Consider the following 18,612-nt stretch of genomic DNA (forward strand, 5'->3'; position numbering starts at 1 on the left):
ACACACACACACACACACACACACACACACACACACACACACACACACACACACACACACACACACACACACATGGGAATATCATTAAACATTACTTGATTAAACTGAAGCAATAAACATAAATTTTCCACATAAATATATTTCACGTATTCGTTTAAAACATTTTAATCGGTAATTGTTACATCGTAATAATGAATATAGATATGTTGAAAGACATGAACGTTAACACTACACATGTCATATCGCACATTCATCCTGCACATGGCACATTAATCATACACATTGCTATTGCAAGAGCAAGACGTCTTCATACACATATAAACATTGTCATTACTATATGTTCAGCTAAACAAAAATTACAACCTATTATGCACGCAGTTTCACACATGCTCACATGCAGCCACACACACATATATCCACGCGCGCGTGCGCGCGAACACACACACACACACACACACACACACACACACACACACATAATATATATATATATATATATATATATATATATATATATATATATATATACTATACATACATACTATACATACATACACACATACAGAAATATAGACACAGATACAGACGCTCACAGACACACACTCGTGCACGTATAAATTGTTTTCAAGAATTATACTGAGATAAATGCATCGTCAAAGCCACTGACGAAATTTAATGGGCATGAGGAACAGAGTGCAAACTATCAGCGAGCAGACACGGATATTGTTATGATCTGAACTGCCTTTTCAAAATAACAAAAGAAAAGCAAACAATCACTAAACTGCGTCACTTGAACGAACGAGGAAGTTCAACACGGATCACTTTCATTGGTCACTGCCACACTGTCTATTGACAGGAACATTCCCATACCACACTCGTGAAACCGCCTGTGGAAAATCAAACTTTCAATTGCGCAATGCACTCCGGCATCTAAGTTGTGTTCCTTTGTTGGTTGTTGTTGTTTGTATCTGTTCCTGTGATTAAGTTATATTTGTTTTCAGGATGGCGACAGAGAAGTTCGTTGTGATTAGTGTGCTGCTGTGTGTTGTGCTGTGTCACCATACCGAAGGTAACAGCGATAAATGGGTGATAGTTTGCTTGGTTGTTTGACTGTTTTGTTAACACAAATCTGAACGGTTGTTCGTGGGTTCTTTCGTTGGTGGTGGTGGTGGTGGTGGTGGTCTTTTGTGGGTTCCCCCCCCCAACCCCCAAATTGTCATTAACATTATCAGAAGGAAAACAATAGTTTGGAATGAGTGACTGATTCCCAAATTGTCATTAACTGGAGATGAAAGATAGTTCGAAATGAATGACTGCTTGACTTTTAAATGGAATTAAGTATAAGTGTGATGACTGTTGGTGTGCTTGTTGTTGTGTTTTTTGTTGCTGTTTTTTGTTTTGTTGTTGTTGTTGTTTGCTTTGTTTTGTTTTGTTTTGTTTGTTTGTTTGTTGTTGTTGTTTGTTGTTTTGTTTGTTTTTGTTGTTGTTGTTGTTTTTTGTTTGTTTGTTTTGGTTTTTGTTGTTTGCTTTTCGTTTGTTTTTTACATTTTGATTTTATGGCATTACTACTGAAAGCATAATACATACTGGATTGATAATTTTATTCTTCAGTGGCTTGTCTTATGACAGACTGAGCGGTTTGTGCTTTTTTTCCACATGCTAATGTGTCCGAAAGCCGGTTTGTGCTTTTTTTCCACATGCTAATGTGTCCGAAAGCATGCGTTCACTTCAGATTTTCCTGTTGTTGTTGCTAATCCTTCTTCTTCTCTCCTGATGATGATGATATGGATACTTATATAACGCCTATCCTCAGTCAGAGACCAAGTTCTGAGCGCTTTACAAACTGGGTCCATTTACACAACAGGCTTCCTGCCTGGGCAGAGCCGACTGACGGCTGCCATTGGGCGCATATCATTCATTTCCTGTGTCATTCAATCAGATTTCAGGCACGCACACACACACTCAGACAGACATGTACTATGACTATGTACTATGACTGTTTTGTTTATTTACCCCGCCATGTAGGCAGCCATACTCCATATGATGGGCATGCACTTGTATGTACCCATCGAACGCTGACATGGATTACAGGATCTTTTAACGTACGCATCTTATCTTCTGGGTACGTACACACACGAAGGGAGTCTAGGCACTAACAGGTCTGCACATTATGTTGACCTGTGAGATCGGAAAAATCTCCACTCTTTACCCACCAGGCGCCGTTACGGAGATTCGAACCCGGGACCCTCAGATTGAAAGTTCAGTGCTTTAAAACTCGGTTATTGCGCCCTTAATCTTGATTTCCCTCCTCCTTCTCCTCTTCCTCCTCTTCTTCCCTCTCCTCCTCCTTCTCTTCTCCTCTTCTTCCTCTTCTTCCCTCTCCTTCTTGTCTTCTCTTCCTCTTCTTCCCTCTCCTCCTCCTTGTCTTCTCCTCCTCTTCTTCCTCTCCTTCCCTCTCCTCCTCCTGGTCTCTTCTCCTTCCTCTTCTTCCCTCTCCTCCTCCTTTTCTTCTCTATCTCTTCTTCCTCTTCTTCTCCTCCTTGTCATCTCCTCCTCTTCTTCCTTATGTTCCCTCTCCTCCCTTTCTCCTCCTCTTCTTCCTCTTCTTCCCTCTCCTCCTCCTTGTCTTCTCCTCCTCTTCCTCTTCTTCCATCTCCTCCTCGTCTTCTCTTCCTCTTATTCCTCTTCTTCCCTCTACACCTCACTGTCTTCTTCTCCTCTTGTTCCTCTTCCTCCCTCTCCTCTTCCTTGTCTTCTCCTCCTCTTCTTCCTCTTCTTCCATCTCCTTCTCTGTATTATTCGCCTCTTCCTCCTCTTCTTCACTCTCCTCCTTCTGGTGTTCTCCTCCTCTTCTTCCTCTTCATCCCTCTACTCCTCCTCTTCTCTTCCTCTTCTTCCTCTTCTTCCCTCTCCTCCTCCTCCTCTTCTCCTCCTCTTCTCCTCCTCTTCTTCCCTCTCCTCTTTCTTTTCTCCTCCTCTTCTTCCTCATCTTCCCTCTCCTCCTCATTGTCTTTTCCTGCTCTTTTTATCTCTCCTCCTCTTCTTCCCTCTCCTCCTCCTCTTCTATCCTCATCTTCCCTCTCCTTCTCCTTGTCTTCTCCTCCTCTTCTTTCTATTCTTACCTCTCCTCCTCTTCTTCCTCTTCTTCCCTCTCCTCTTACTTTTCTCCTCCTCTTCTTCCTCATCTTCCCTCTCCTCCTCATTGTCTTTTCCTGCTCTTTTTATCTCTCCTCCTCTTCTTCCCTCTCCTCCTCCTTTTCTCCTCCTTCCTCATCTTCCCTCTCCTCCTCTTTGTCCTCCTCCTCTTCATCCCCCTCCTTCTCCTGATCTTCTTCTCCTCTTCTTCCTCATCTTCCCTCTCCTTCTCCTTGTCTTATCCTCCTCTTCATCCCCCTCCTTCTCCTGGTCTTCTACTCCTCTTCTTCCTCATCTTCCCCCTCCTTCTCCTTGTCTTCTCCCCTTTTCCTCATCTTCCCTCTCCTCCTTGTCTTCTCCTTCCCCCTCCTTCTGGTCTTCTCCTCCTCTTCTTCCTATTCTTCCCTCTCTTCCTCCTTGTCTTCTCCTCCTCTTCTTTTTCTTCACCTTCTTCTCCTGCCTCCTACTTCTATTCTTCTTTCTTTTCTTATTTTCATCATATTTTCATCCTCACAGACACAAACTTTTGAAATAGTATTTCGGTTCGTCCAAAATCTGAACTCGCCATCCCATTTGAACAGATTGTTGATAACTTAATTCCACGTTCTTCTCCTTCTTCACCGTCTGTCTTCCCCTTCTTTTTCTTTTGCATTTTCTCACTCTGTGTGTGTGCGTGCGTGCGTGCGTGTGTGCGCGCGCGCGTGTGTGTGTGTGTGTGTGTGTGTGTGTATGAATGTTTACTTAATTATATGTTGTGCTGTACTGTTCTGAGCTGTAAACTGCACTGAACTGTACTGTACTGAAGTGCAATGGACTCCGCTCTACTGTACTGTTCACTGTTCTGAACTGTACTGTGCTGGACTGCGCTGTCCTGTGTGCACAAGCTTTCCAGTCAAGTTTGCCTCTTCTGTCAGAATTATCAGTGTAGAACGGAATTGTTCAGTTTTTTCCCTGTACCATTTTTTTTTCTTTTCTTTTTTTAATCACGGCCCGTGTAGTTCCCGGGTGGGGGTTGGGGTGGGGGTGGGGGGTGGGGGGGGGTTGAGGGGTGAGGGGGGTGGGACTGAAATAGTGGGTGAGGGAAGGGGGAAGGTGTCATGGAAGAGGTGTAGAATGAACAAAAGGACGGCACAACCTTGTCACTTCGGCTGGGGAAGGTTGAGTAACGCGGCGAAATGGGTCCTGCTTTCCTTCACCGAACCCTACACGCTGTGGATAGGAGTTCACTGCCGTGAAAGTCGATGGCATCTTTTGTCTTTAATCTTTAAGCGTGGTCTTTGTCTGGTGGCCCTAAACGGTATTTTTGTAGCTTTGTGTCATTTATCAAGAAGTTGGTGTATTCTGTACACCAGCCATCTTGGTGAAGTGGTTGATTAACAGGGTGGTTGGGAGTATTCAGGTCAGTTCGAATTCTGTCCACCCCTAACACTAGCTGAGTGAGCTTTGAAAGACACGGGTCTTTGTTTTTGTTTCTCAAACTTCCTGGTGTAGGTATTTGCATTTCTCAGGCCTGGTTGACACCGAAATTAAACGACAAAAACAAAACAGCAGGGTGAATACATCGAGGAAAAGCTTAAAGGCCAAGACACAAAAAACCTGTGAGATTGTGGAAAACGTGACCACTAAACAGAAACAAAGCAAAATCTCCATCATCCAGGACAAATATGGCAACTGTGTGCCACAGGAACATGACATCGTAAACAGATGGTCTGAGAACTGCCCCGACCTCTTCAACAGACACAGCAAAGGACACCCAAACATACTATCAGTGCGAGATTCATCAAATGAAAGTGACATCACAGAATCTTCAAATTGGAAGGTCAGCTGTCATTACTGGCTATTAATGACCTGTGTGCGCAGAGGTGTCAAAAAAAGAAGAAAAAAAAGAAAAAAGTCTATTATATAAACCTAATCAGAACCTAAGTAGACCTATCTTCCTACCAGAGGGGGTCACAGTGAGAAAGAACATGTATACATATTCCCTCCCACCGTTACTCGCAGAATTCCGGGAGGATGATGTAACGGTAGTGAAGATAGCAAGGCTGCAGACACCGACAACATCTCTGCAGAACGTTTACTGAAACAGGGAGGGATGTCAATAATTGACATCCTAACCGACATCTGCAACAAAATCTGCCACACAGACGAATGGCCCACGCCACGGACCCAATCACTTACAATCACCCTCCCCAAGAAAGAAAATTTCCATCACTGCCAGAACTACCGCACCATCAGTTTGATCAGACAAGCAAGTAAAGCAATGCTCAAAATAATTCTGAATTGATTACAACCTCAAGCAGATACCATCATTGCTGAAGAACAGGTCGGATTCCGAAAAAACACACAAAAAGCCCAGGACGGTAACAGACATACAGAAGGACAGTAACAAGCATACAGAAGGACCGTAACAAGCACATAGAAGGACGGTAACAGGCATACAGAAGGACGGTAACAAGCACACAGAAGGACGGTAACAGGCATACAGAAGGACGATAACAGGCATACAGAAGGACGGTAACAGAAGGACGGTAACAAGCATACAAAAGGACCGTAACAGAAGGACGGTAACAGGCATACAGAAGGACAGTAACAAGCATACAGAAGGACCGTAACAAGCACATAGAAGGACGGTAACAGGCATACAGAAGGACGGTAACAAGCACACAGAAGGACGGTAACAGGCATACAGAAGGACGATAACAGGCATACAAAAGGACGGTAACAGAAGGACGGTAACAAGCATACAAAAGGACCGTAACAGAAGGACGGTAACAGGCATACAGAAGGACGGTAACTGAAGGACGGTAACAAGCATGCAGAAGGACCGTAACAGGCACACAGAAGGACCGTAACAAGCACACAGAAGGACCGTAGCAGAAGGACGGTAACAGGCATACAGAAGGACGGTAACAGACATACAGAAGTACGGTAACAGAAGGACGGTAACAGGCATACAGAAGGACGGTAGCAAGCACACAGAAGGACAGTAACAGAAGGACAGTAACAGGCAAACAGAAGGACGGTAACAGGCATACAGAAGGACCGTAACAAACACACAGAAGGACCGTAACAGAAGGACGGTAACAGGCAAACAGAAGGACGGTAACAGGCATACAGAAGTACCGTAACAAGCACACAGAAGGACCGTAACAGAAGGACGGTAACAGGCATACAGAAGGACGGTAACAGGCATACAGAAGGACGGTAAGATAAGGACCGTAACAAGCATACAGAAGGACGGTAACAGGCATACAAAAGGACCATAACAGACATACAAAACCCAAAATTGCCAAGGTCCGCCTCACACACCCCAGGCGTAAAAACCATATGAGGAAAAAGACACAGCATTCAAAGGTTTCTCGAAAAAAAACCCATCGGTGAATGAACCAACAGGGCAGAAAATAAAAGCGGAAGAGATGACAGAAAGAAAAGGAACACACACACACACACACACACACACACACACACACACACACACACACACACACACACACACACACACACACACAGATCGAAGAAATAGGATAGTTATAGCACAGATTTCCCAGAAGGTAGACTATTCATATTGAAAGAACATCCGGCACCCCAAAAGGGGTTGCACTTATTTAAAACTGGAAAACGCTTTTCAGTCATATTTTCATTATCCTAAAATTATAACCATGCAACAAGGTTGGTGTTGCCATTGTATCAAAAAGTTACACTCAAATCCCAAAGGAGATGTTGTTGTTGTTGTTTTCGTGTTGTTTCTAACAATGAACACATTGCTTTAAGTGATTGATCATGGGTCGTTTTCTGTCCTTCAAGAATGTGCCTGTTCCGTTGAACTCAATGTCTAATTATTTTAAAGAATCAACAGCTTCTGTTATCTGATCATTTAAATACATATCGAGAATTCTTCCTACGATGGAAAATAACCATTTTCGTCTTACTACATTCACTTGAAGTTTCTATTTCTGGCAATGTTCTTGTATACAAGAAGGATAAATGGATGGATGGATGGGTGGATGGATTTCCGTTTTCAGCATGTGGTTGGAACACAACAGCTCTCCAGGGCACAATCCAGTCCCCAAACTTCCCCGGAAACTACTCCAACGACCAGGACTGTGTGTATATCATCACAGCACCTGCCGGTTATCAGGTCACTCTGACCTTCACCGACTTCGACCTTGAACCTCATGGGAACTGCTTGTATGATTATGTGGAGGTGAATATTTTTCACTAGTTTTCATGGTTTCTTCGGCATTGAATGTCATCATGTTGTCATCATTCTTCCACTTCATCATCATCATCATCATAGGTATGGGAATACTAATATCCGGAACAGAAACGAATTGAAATGTCACGCAACTTGTTTGAAAATAATTGGCATGGTTGATTTACAACGTGTGAACACGATTCTGGTCGCGTCAACCCTCATCCTGACTATCACTGTGACCTCTGTCACCCATTGTGGAGTTATCAGCGTTCACACTGTCTTTTCCACTGAAACACGAACCACACAGGATATCTCACCTTTATGGATTACTGTTTTCTACTCTGTCGACATCCCCAGCGGCTGATATCCTGGCGTACAGTGAAGGAAAATTGAGTAGGCTCACGTCGTCGGAATTCCATTGTCAAAGAAAGTGGGGCATCCACACGATCATCAATGTCGTATTGTCTTACAAACTGCAGGGGGGGCGTGGGGGGGGGGGGGGGTTGGTGGAATGTAAGTCTTCTTCTTCTTCTTCTCCTCCTCCTGCTCCTCCTCCTCCTCCTCTTTTCTCTGCTTTTACTTTTGCTGCTCGCTATTCTTTTCACTTCAACGATCATTATAGCTATCACATATGGGCACATCTATTCATGTGTGTGTGTTCAGATTCGAGATGGAGATGAAACGTCCCCCCGACTTGGTCGTTACTGCAACACATCACTTCCGATGCCAGAAAGGACGTTCGGAAATCAGATGTGGATCCGGTTTTTCTCAGACACATCAAACACCAGAGGTGGCTTCAGAGCAACATTTGTTTCAGGTTGTCTTCCCTTATCATTCTTTTATCTTGTTCAGTTGTCTGCCTTGTCTCAGTCCCTGTCTGTCTATCAGTCTGTGACTCGCTGTCTCTGTCTGTCTATCAGTCTGTGACTCTGTCTCTGTCTGTCTCTCTGTCTGTGAGTCTCTGCCAATCAGTCTGTGACTCTCTGTCTGTCTCTATCTGTCTATCAATATGTGACTCGCTGTCTCTGTCTGTCTATCAATCTATGACTCTCTGTCTATCAGTCTATGACTCTCTGTCTCTGTATGTCTATCAGTCTGTGACTCTCTGTCTCTGTTCTTTGTCTCTGTCTCTGTATGTCTGTCAATCTGTGACTCTCTGTCTCTGTCTATCAGTCTATGACTCTCTGTCTCTGTCTATCAGTCTGTGACTCTGTCTCTGTCTATCAGTCTGTGACTCTCTGTCTCTGTTCTTTGTCTCTGTCTCTGTATGTCTGTCAATCTGTGACTCTCTGTCTCTGTCTATCAGTCTATGACTCTCTGTCTCTGTCTATCAGTCTGTGGATCTGTCTCTGTCTATCAGTCTGTGACTCTCTGCCGCTGTCTGTCTGTCATTCTGTGACTCTCTGTCTCTGTATGTCTGTCACTCAGTGACTCTCTGTCTCTGTATCTGTCTATCAGTCTGTGACTCTGTCTCTGTCTCTGTCTCTGTCTCTCTCTCTAGCAATAAATAAGCGATACCAAACAGTCACGATTGCCCCTTTTGTCCTGGAATACAGGAGAACGAAGATCACTTTCTGTTTGTGTGTCCGGTAAATCAGAGTGTAACAGTAAATTATCATCAGCCTGATGTAGGTAATATTTTATCAGTGGAGAATATAACAGAAAGCTGACCATGTACATCTACCATGCCTTGAAACACCGAGAAAAACTCTTGGATACCTCGCAGACGTGTCTGTGAACATCTGTCTATATTGTGCGTGTGTGTGTGTGTGTGTGTGTGTGTGTGTGTATGGATCGATGACCTTCACAATTAGAATATTTGTCATTGTCATTGTCGTTCTCTGTCTCTGTCTGTCTGTCTGTCTGTCTGTCTCTCTCTCTCTCTCGTCACGGATGTCATGTAATTTGACAGGAAGGACAGCATACACATTTCACAGACATTGTTTCAAAATACCACTTCGTGAACTGAGCGACTGTGGGGAAAACTCTGATTGCAATGTTGACCGACAACACAATGTCAAGCTGGAAAACTGCTTGGGAAGGCGACAACTTTGTCATGTGTAGCTGAGCGTCGCAAAAAAAAAAAAAAAAAAAAAAAAAAAGGAGGGGGTGGGGGGGGGGGGGGGCTAAATTCACATTTCTTCCCCTCCACCCCTGTGCGTGACTGGCGGAGTGAACGTTCACGCCTTGTTGTGAACACTGCTCATTCCGTCTGGAGGGGGGTGAGGGGTGGGTGAGGGGTGGGTGGTGGATGTTAAAAAAAACAAAACACACACACACACACACACACACACAACAAAACAAAAAAACACCTCGGCAAATGACATGCAGAGATGAGTGAGGAAGACACAAGTGAGAGTCAGTGTGGGAGTGCATGAGCGGTGTGCGAATGTGTTACTTTTAATCTCAGTTGATTTTTCTTCACTTTCCCTTCATTCACTCTATTCTATCTACAGGGAGAGGAAGGGGGAATGCTGGTTTGGAGGGAATTTGTTAGGTTTTTCCATTCTCGAACGTTTGTGCGTCTGCTTTGTGTGAAAGAAATACGAAGAAAACCTGCATATAATCTATTACTACCGAGTGATCTACATCTGTCCAAGCGTCTTGGCCACTGACGAAGGAGCCAGTTGTGCGTTGGTGAAGGTTTCCCTTCTCTTTTCGGAAAGTTGTGGAAGGGTTACTGTCACGTTTTTACAGAGACATGCACACGCACGCACAAACACACTCATACACACATGCGCACACACGTACACATACACGCATACACGTACACTTGCACGCAGGAAACAAGAAAGAAATTCAAACAAGCAAACGTCTGCATAAAAAAGTAACAACTGCTAGTACAATAGCACTGGCAATAGTAGTAGTAGCAGCAACAGCAGGAGCAGCAGCAGTTTCTGTAGTAACAACAGCAGCACTAAAAGACTCGTCCTCAGAAAGAAAAGATCTGAGCACATCACTCCTCTTTTGCAACATATCCACTGGCTCCCTGTCTCACACCGAATAAAGTACAAGATCAGCACTCTATGCTACAAATGTATTCACAAATCAGCCCCTTCCTATCTCTGTGGCTGCCTTCACCTCTACACTCCGTCTCGCTCACTACGATCAGCTTCCGATCCACTCTATTTACGCATACCCAGATTCAAACTCTCGACTGTTGGCCGCCGTTCTTTCTCTGTCTCTGGACCTTGCAATTGGAATGAACTTCCTCTTTCGCTTCGTCAAGTCTCCACACTCAGCTCTTTCAAGTCTGGCCTTAAAACCCACCTCTTCCCAAAATAGCCTCCCTTCACTGCCTCTTCCTTGTCTTCAGTTTCTCCAGTTTTAGAGTTATGCGTGCGTGAGAATGACTAGTGCGAAAGCGCTTTGATTTGTCTATGCACAAGATTCAGCGCTATATAAATACCAATATTATTATTATTATTATGAATTAGTAGTGTCGGTGGAAGTGGTGGTGGTGATAGAAGTAGAGCAAGAACTGGAACGGGCAACATCCACATTTCTTCCCCTACACTCATCTTTGTGACTGACGGAGTGATCGTCCACGTCTTGTGAACATTACTTGTTCCGTCTTGAGGGGGAATGGGGCGGGGGGGGGGGGAGAGGGGGGAGACTGTGGATATTGCCCGAGAACAAGCGTAAGAAACAAGAACACAACAACAAACGGGCGCGATAGCCAAGTGGTTTAGACGTTGGACTTTCAACCTGAGGGTCCCGGGTTCGAATCATGGCAACGGCGCCTGGTGGGTAAAGGATGGAGATTTTTCCGATCTCCCAGGTCAACATAAGTACAGACCTGCTAGTGCCTGAACCCCCTTCGTGTATATGTGCACGCAGAAGATCAAATACGCACGTTAAAGATCCTGTAACCCATGTCAGCGTTCGGTGGGTTATAGAGACACGAAAATACCCAGCACGCATAAAATGCTAGTAATGGTCAAACTTATGACTGCTGAGCATTAATGGAAGAAGAAGAAGAAGAAGAAGAAACTCAGCAACATCATTGACTAAGGAATCGATAAATCACGACTGAACCGCCCGCAGCAAATTCACAAAGCAAGTCTTTTTTTTTTTTTTTTTCCTCCCTCAGCCAACCTCCAGGCCCCCTTCTTCATCCTTGCCAGCAACGTTGCATCAAGTGTGGGAGGCAGCATTCACCTAATGGATGTAGAGACCCGCTCTAACATCATTGTTCCCATGACAAATGACTTGTATCATCCCATAGCGGTGGATTATGACCCTGTGGAACAGACCATCTACTGGACAGAGGTGAGGTGCTGCGTGTCTGTGCAAGATGATTACAGGAATTAGAATATAAATATAAATATATATATATATATATATATATATATATATAGAGAGAGAGAGAGAGAGAGAGAGAGAGAGAGAGAGAGAGAGATCGCCAAAGACGTGAAACAAACTCCCTGATAACCTCCGTCATTCTGATTCCCTTGCATCTTCTAAATCTCGTTTCAAAACCCACCTTTTCCCCGGCTCAGCAATAAGTTGAAATATGGCAGGTCCACTTCCTTTGCGTTAGCTGTGCTTGACTTTGTGTATACATATGTATGTGTACATAACTACATGCATGTATATGAATGTGTATTGTGTGTGTGTTTGTGTGTGTGTGTGCGCGCGCGCGCACGCGCAGTTGTGTTTATGTATGTTTGTGCGTGCCTATTTGTGCGCATATGTTGAGGATAGCTGTTAGGTACACATGTATGTTAAAATGTATATATGCTCTCTCTCTCTCTCTCTCTCTCTCTCTCTCTGTGTGTGTGTGTGTGTGTGTGTGTGTGTGTGTGTGTGTGTGTGTGTTGTGTGTTTAGTCACATTTTGGTGTGTGTATGTAACATTGATGTAATGTTAACAAAAGTGTTTTTGTAAAGCACATGGAACATATTTCTGGATTGTGTGCTATATACGTATCCATTATTATTATTATCATTATCATCATATATGTAATATAGGTTATATATATATATGCCTCTGTGTGTGTGTGGGGGGGGGGGGGGTATCTGTGTGTGGGGGGGGGGGGGTATCTGTGTGTGTGTGTGTGTGCGCGCGCGCGCGCACGTGTGTGTGTGTGTGTGAGAGAGAGAGCCGGAGAGAGAGAGAGAGAGAGAGAGAGAGAGAGAATAATAAAAAAATACATATATATATGTATATACATATATGATATATATATATATATATATATATATATATCTGCGTGTGTGTGTGCATATACATGCCAGTGTTTTCTTGCTGTAAAGACCCTGCCTGGGGCTAATTTATGTCTGGTTGATGTAGCGATCCATGTGGTTCGTTACTGTACATATCTGTACAAAATACAACACCTGGCCTTTATATCCGAGGTGAGCCGCAGCTGAAAGAGGAAAAGAAGGGACCCTCGTTTCGCGCTGCAAAAACTGTACAGCTGTATATCGTTGTACAAAGTTATAAAACAGGCCCGACACAGGAAAAGTCTGAAAGTCATTTACACCGCTAGAATGCAACCACACATTAATTTTCGTTCTAATGAAGAATAATAATGCGGCTGCGTGATGTGAGTGTAAGAACCCGTGAAGTCAGCTGCTGGCAGTTGAAGTTCCTGTTTGCTGTTATGATTGAGACCAATGTGTTTGATGTGAGTGTCAAACTTCACGTGACAACCAACTGAAAGTCAAAAGGCACGAATGACGACAGTGATGTGGATATAAAGGCCAGGTGTTGTATTTTGTACAGATATGTAACCATGACCGCATTGTATCCATTTTTACTGCACTGTATGTTGCATTGTATTGGACTGTATTGTTCTGTTTTAAGCAGTGCTGTTCTGTACTGTGCTGTATGTATTGCACTGTATTGTACTTCTACTGTGCTGTGTTGTGCTGTGTTATATTGCTATGTTGCGCTATGTTATGCTGTATTGTACTGTTCTTTACTTTGTTGTGATGGCTGGAAAAGCACTACGTGACATAAAAACCAACTGTGTCTGACCAGGTGGGTCTGATCAAAGGCATCCGTGGGGCCGCTCTCAACGGCAGTGGCGTACACACAGTCATCAGCACTAGCAGTGGTCAGTACCAATTCGGATGGACATCTCGTTCTTGTGATCTGACTTACTTTTTGTATCAGAAGAAAATGTTAGTCGCTGCTTTTACACTATCGTCATACGTGTGGTTTTGTAATCAACAGCGCCCGGATGCATCTGTACTTGTGTAACCTCTGCCTGGGAGTTTTTCACTCTGGTGTTTATTTGTCTGTCAGCAAGATTGCGAAAAATGCTAAAGGCGGATTTTCCTGAATTTTGTGCAAGTTTCGGCTGTGGACAAAGGAACGATGATCAGATTTTTGTGATAATCCAGATCGATATCTGGGTCTTCGGGAAATTTTAAAGGGTTTAACTGAAGGTTCAGTTTCAGCTGAAGCCACAGCGGTCTTTGGGATGTGGTGTGCTTATGGTCATTGTGATGCTGTATGATCCAGTCGTCAGGATATTGAACTCGACCCATTTGGAGAAGACGTGCTTCGAATATATTGATGTACCATTCCTATGTGTGGTTTTCGAAGAAATTCAACAAAAGTATAGGTAGCCCGGTGCACTTCTAGTCGAAGTTGTGCTATACATACTTATGGCCGGGAATTGGGACTATGTTTCAGCCTTGGACACAGCATGTAGTTGGGTATATTTTATTTTTAAGACTACACCATACGGTAAAAAATATTATTGAATAATTTGCTTGTGGTGGTAGGCGAACGTTCATTTTGATTCTGATACTGAGCCTGCCACATGACATGTATATAAGAAAATATTTCGTTAAAGTACCTCTTAACAAATGCAGGGGGGAATCAGAGAAATATGATTCAAAATGAAGCATAGTTGAACGAGAATGCATTACCTCTTGCTTCTCGGGTATACTTTTTCGTTACGTATCCTTATCTCCTCTCCGCTGATTAGTTCAGTCTATTCGGTATGGATCTGTACTGATCTTCATTGAAAGATACACAATATACCGCTTTCCAATGGATTTCATTAGATGTCGAAATGAATTACTTCTGAGAATATCAAATAGTTTATGTGGAGTCAGTGATGGCCTACTAGAGGTAACGCGTCCGCATAGGAAGCGACTCCGGGCTGAGCACGCTGGTTCGAAACACGGCTCAGTCGCCGGTATTTTCTCCCCCTTCACTAGACCTTGAGTGGTGGTCTGGACGCGTGTCATTCGGATGAGACGATAAACCGAGGTCCCGTGTGCAGCATGCACTTAGCGCACGTAAAAGAACCCACGGCAACAAAAGGGTTGTCCATTGCAAAATTCTGTTGAAAAATCCACTTCCATAGGAAAAATAAACAAAACTGCACGCAGGAAAAAAATACAAAAACTGGGTGGCACTCTCAGTGCAGCGACGCGCTCTCCCTGGAACTCTTCGTGAAATGTCGCTCACCAATGCTGTATTGACGTACGCCGTACGTCATCATGTGTTACAACGTTCTGTGTTTCGAGTCGCGCAAAACAGAAAATACAGTCTGTTAACCATCAAATTAGCTCCCCTGAGATCTCTTTATCTCCTGAGTTCCATAAGTTAAAAATATTCACCTCATTGTTATGGTTGTGGCGAAAGTTTTGCAATTTTGTTCGAAGTTCAAGCTGTGTTTGCAAAACTGACCATGGCTGAACGCAGACAAACCCCAACACTTGCACAAGTATTGGAAGAAATCTTCAAGTTCACGATGCAAGTAGTAGAGGTGAAGATTATGGACTGAATGAGATAAAACTACGTGAAGTTGCTGCCGACTGAAGACGTCGATTTTGACATGGGGGTAGGGGGCGTGGGGGAGGGGGGGGGGGTGCGTGACGAAAATGAACACAGACAAGTTCAGCTGATTCAAGATGCAGGTGGGTGTTTATGAGGTTGTCAGTTTATTATTTGCTTACTGTTTGTTGTAACAATGAATATAACCGCATTGTGTGTGTTTTGAATGTGTTAGCTGTGGTAAGTAGCTTCGTCAGTCACTGATAAGTGTGTGTGAGAGAGTCAATCAGTCACTTGTGTACTGTATGTGACCAACGCTGTGCGAGGAGGCGTGGCTCGCTGACAGGCTCATTGTTTATGACAGCGGGTGTCGCTCGGCTAGAGCTTTCTGTGAAGTAATTCCGAGTGTGTATTGGTTTGTTGTTGTTACAGTAGTTGTAGTAGTAGTATAGGGACTGGCAGTCACCTGCCTAGACCTCTCAGCCTTTTTATGTCCCCATCGAATCACCGTCTTCACTTCTTCCATTTTCTTTTATTTATTTATTTATTTTCATCGTTTGTTTATTGCTGTTGGGCAGTGTACGCAAGTACACTTCTGCAAGAACTTTGTTGTTGTTGTAGGTGGTGGCGGTGGTGGTGGTGGTGTGTGTGTGTGTGAGAGAGAGAGAGAGAGAGAGAGAGAGAGAGAGAGAGAGGGTGGGTGGGAGATGTTTACAAAACTGAAATCAGAGAATGATATACAGAATTGTATGCCTAAATTTGTAAATGCAGCACTTTTAGAAGTGTGTGTGTGTGTGTGTGTGTGTGTGTGTGTGTGTGTGTGTGTGTGTGTTTTGTCATTTTGTTTTGTATGAGAAAGAGAGAATGAAGGGGGTGTGGCATACCATGAACCAGTTTCAGTGTGTGTGTGTGTTGGGGTTTTGGAGGGGGGAGGGGGGGGAAGTATGTGTGTATTTCTATTTCAGCTTCTGAAAACAATCAGAAACAAGAGAGCCAAGGCCTTCAAGACTCACCTGTGATACACTTTAAAAAAAAAAAAAAAAAAAAAATCTAATCGTTAAAATGTGTTCTGTATTTGTTATTATAAAGCTTCGGGTTAAAAAAAAAAAAAAAAAAAAAAAAAAGTCGTAACAAGATTTGAACCCCGCGTGTTCGGATGAGAAGAAACTGCCTTATCCATTACACTATCGTGGCTCCTTAACTGACGTTCTAAAATTTAACATTTGAACATACTTTTTTAAAGGGCGATAAATCAATTGCGGTATTCGCAGTGAGAACGCTATTTAAATCATATTATTCTGGTGTATTTTGGGCATTCAAAAAATCTTCAAGGGCAATAAAAAATTCTTTTTAAGTCCGCAGTAAAGGAGACATGGCTGTCACCACAATCACATTGCAACATTTAGCCTTTCTCTAGATCTAGATAGATGTACAAGTTTAGTAACACCCACCGGGAATGTAGTACGACACGGTCGATTCAATTTCTCTTTTATGTTCATTCTAGTTTTATAGTTTTAAAGTTGATATGAAAATTTTTAAAAATTGTTAAACTAATAACATGTAGAGCCAAGTACAAGTACTTCTAAACGTCGTAAGAAGTGAAAAGGACTTAATTTTGAGAAAAGTCAAGACTGGAAATTTTTTCGTTTCATCGTGATCAATTCAAGGGTATTAACTCGCATGGTTTACAATTTTTAACTATGAATTCCGACTGATTCTGAGGATATTTTTATGGCAGTTTGGGGCATAATCCAGTAAGTGATGAGGCGTTCACAAATCTTTCTCTGAATAAATATTTAACAGTCTCCTTCTCCAACTTTCCATCACATGTTATCGTGTATTGTCCATTGAATATAGGACTGAACAGGCAGGTCAACAACTTGAAACAAAATGGTGTCGTTCGCGTTCGTGAAGAATATGAGCACGCACTTTGAATGTGTATAAATATGTGTATGCAATTGATTTTTGCCCATGACCTTCAGGGCTCAGCCAGTAGATCTGTAAAGTCCACTTGTAGTATTGATTTTAGTATTTTCCGAAAAAGACCACTTGGGCGAATGAACATAGTGAAAGTCCTGCACACTGAGACTAAACCACACAAGCTTTTTATGTATTGAGTAAAATTTCAAAATGTAATGTTTAAGATGAGAAAGATCAGTTTAAAGCAAATTAAGTCCCCTAGCATTCATTACAGATTAATTTCTCTTTTTTACTATCTGCACCAAAACGTTTGCAAAATAAATAAAACTTCCATGCTTAGCAAAAGAAGTTCCTGTTTGAACAAAAAAAATGATAATAATGACTGCTCTTGTTGTTGTGTCAGAATATCAGATCAAAGTGCCAAGTTTAGATAATACAAAAATTATAAATATAACAGTAAATGCAGTTTGCATATAATTTGGCTTCTTTTTTATTTATTTTTTTTTTGCGTGCCCATCCCAGAGGTGCAATATTGTTTTAAACAAGATGACTGGAAAGAACTGAATTTTTCCTATTTTTATGCCAAATTTGGTGTCAACTGACAAAGTATTTGCAGAGAAAATGTCAATGTTAAAGTTTACCACGGACACACACACACACACACACACACACACACACACACACAGACAACCTAACACCGGGTTGAAACATAGACTCACTTTGTTTACACGAGCGAGTCAATAAAATGGTACCATTTCATAACCTTTTTATATGTAAAAAAAAAAAAGTAATAAGAATAAAAAAATAAAAACCAAGAAACTTAGTCTTTTATGCAATGTGTTTCAGGTATGCAGTATGATGATGATCATTATGTTCATCCTGTACCATCTGGAGTTGACAACTTGCCACAAACCTGCAACTGAAGACCAGCAGCAGCAAGACCAAAGGGCAGTAAACAAGCCTCCAGCAATTCTGGATTACAACAAAAACATGGGTGCCATGGACCATCATGACCAACAGTTGCAGCCCTGTAATGCCACAAGGAAAACCCTGAAGTGGTACAAATAGTTGTGTGTGCATTTTCTACAAATTGCCATGCTGAATGCACACATCCTCTACAAAAAAGCAGGCAACAGCAGTTCATTCCTGGACTTCCAGAAGGATGTAATTAGTGCCATGATGTTTGGTGACCAAGACCCAAACACTGGTAAAGATGACCACGCTGTTCGTCTGTGTACGACACTTCATTGATATCATCCCACCTACCCCACAGAAGGCCCGGCTAGAAAGGAGGTGCAGTGTCTGCTGGAAGAAAGGCAAAGAAAGGATGTGAGGTTCTACTGCCCAGACTGCCCCAGTAAACCAGCACTGTGTCTTGAAGACTGTTTCAGATTGACTCATTTTTTGCACATGTGAGTATTAAAAACAACATCTTGGTTCATTTTCCTTTCATTTGATATATACTTTTATGCACTTATCTTCAGTACTTTATGAAATATAAACAAATTAAAATCATTGGTGTGTTTTTCTTGTTTTTCTGAAAATTTTCTCAGCATAGGTGAAAACAGAATGTACTAGTAGTGAAGGAGCTAGGGAGAGCAGCCCGAATTTCACACAGA

At 42.7% G+C, this 18,612-nt stretch overlaps 1 protein-coding gene and 1 long non-coding RNA gene across 3 annotated transcripts in view; both read left to right on the top strand.

Moving 5' to 3' along the window:
• Window positions 1-912: 912 nt before the first annotated feature.
• LOC143290510 (uncharacterized) overlaps window positions 913-18,612 on the top strand; it is a 38,268-nt gene continuing 20,568 nt past the window's right edge. For both annotated transcript variants that reach the window (XM_076600016.1, XM_076600017.1), the window contains exons 1-5: window positions 913-1,069; window positions 7,158-7,339; window positions 7,994-8,147; window positions 11,424-11,602; window positions 13,319-13,394. In XM_076600016.1, the coding sequence (XP_076456131.1) occupies window positions 1,003-1,069; window positions 7,158-7,339; window positions 7,994-8,147; window positions 11,424-11,602; window positions 13,319-13,394 (658 nt within the window). In that variant the 5' untranslated portion in view covers window positions 913-1,002. The remainder of the gene's footprint in view (window positions 1,070-7,157; window positions 7,340-7,993; window positions 8,148-11,423; window positions 11,603-13,318; window positions 13,395-18,612) is intronic.
• LOC143290511 (uncharacterized) lies at window positions 14,953-18,402 on the top strand. Its single transcript, XR_013056400.1, has 2 exons — window positions 14,953-15,216; window positions 17,840-18,402. It is a non-coding gene; the product is annotated as an uncharacterized LOC143290511 (long non-coding RNA).

Source organism: Babylonia areolata, chromosome 15, assembly GCF_041734735.1.
Source record: "Babylonia areolata isolate BAREFJ2019XMU chromosome 15, ASM4173473v1, whole genome shotgun sequence".
NCBI classification, from domain to species: Eukaryota; Metazoa; Mollusca; class Gastropoda; order Neogastropoda; family Buccinidae; genus Babylonia; species Babylonia areolata.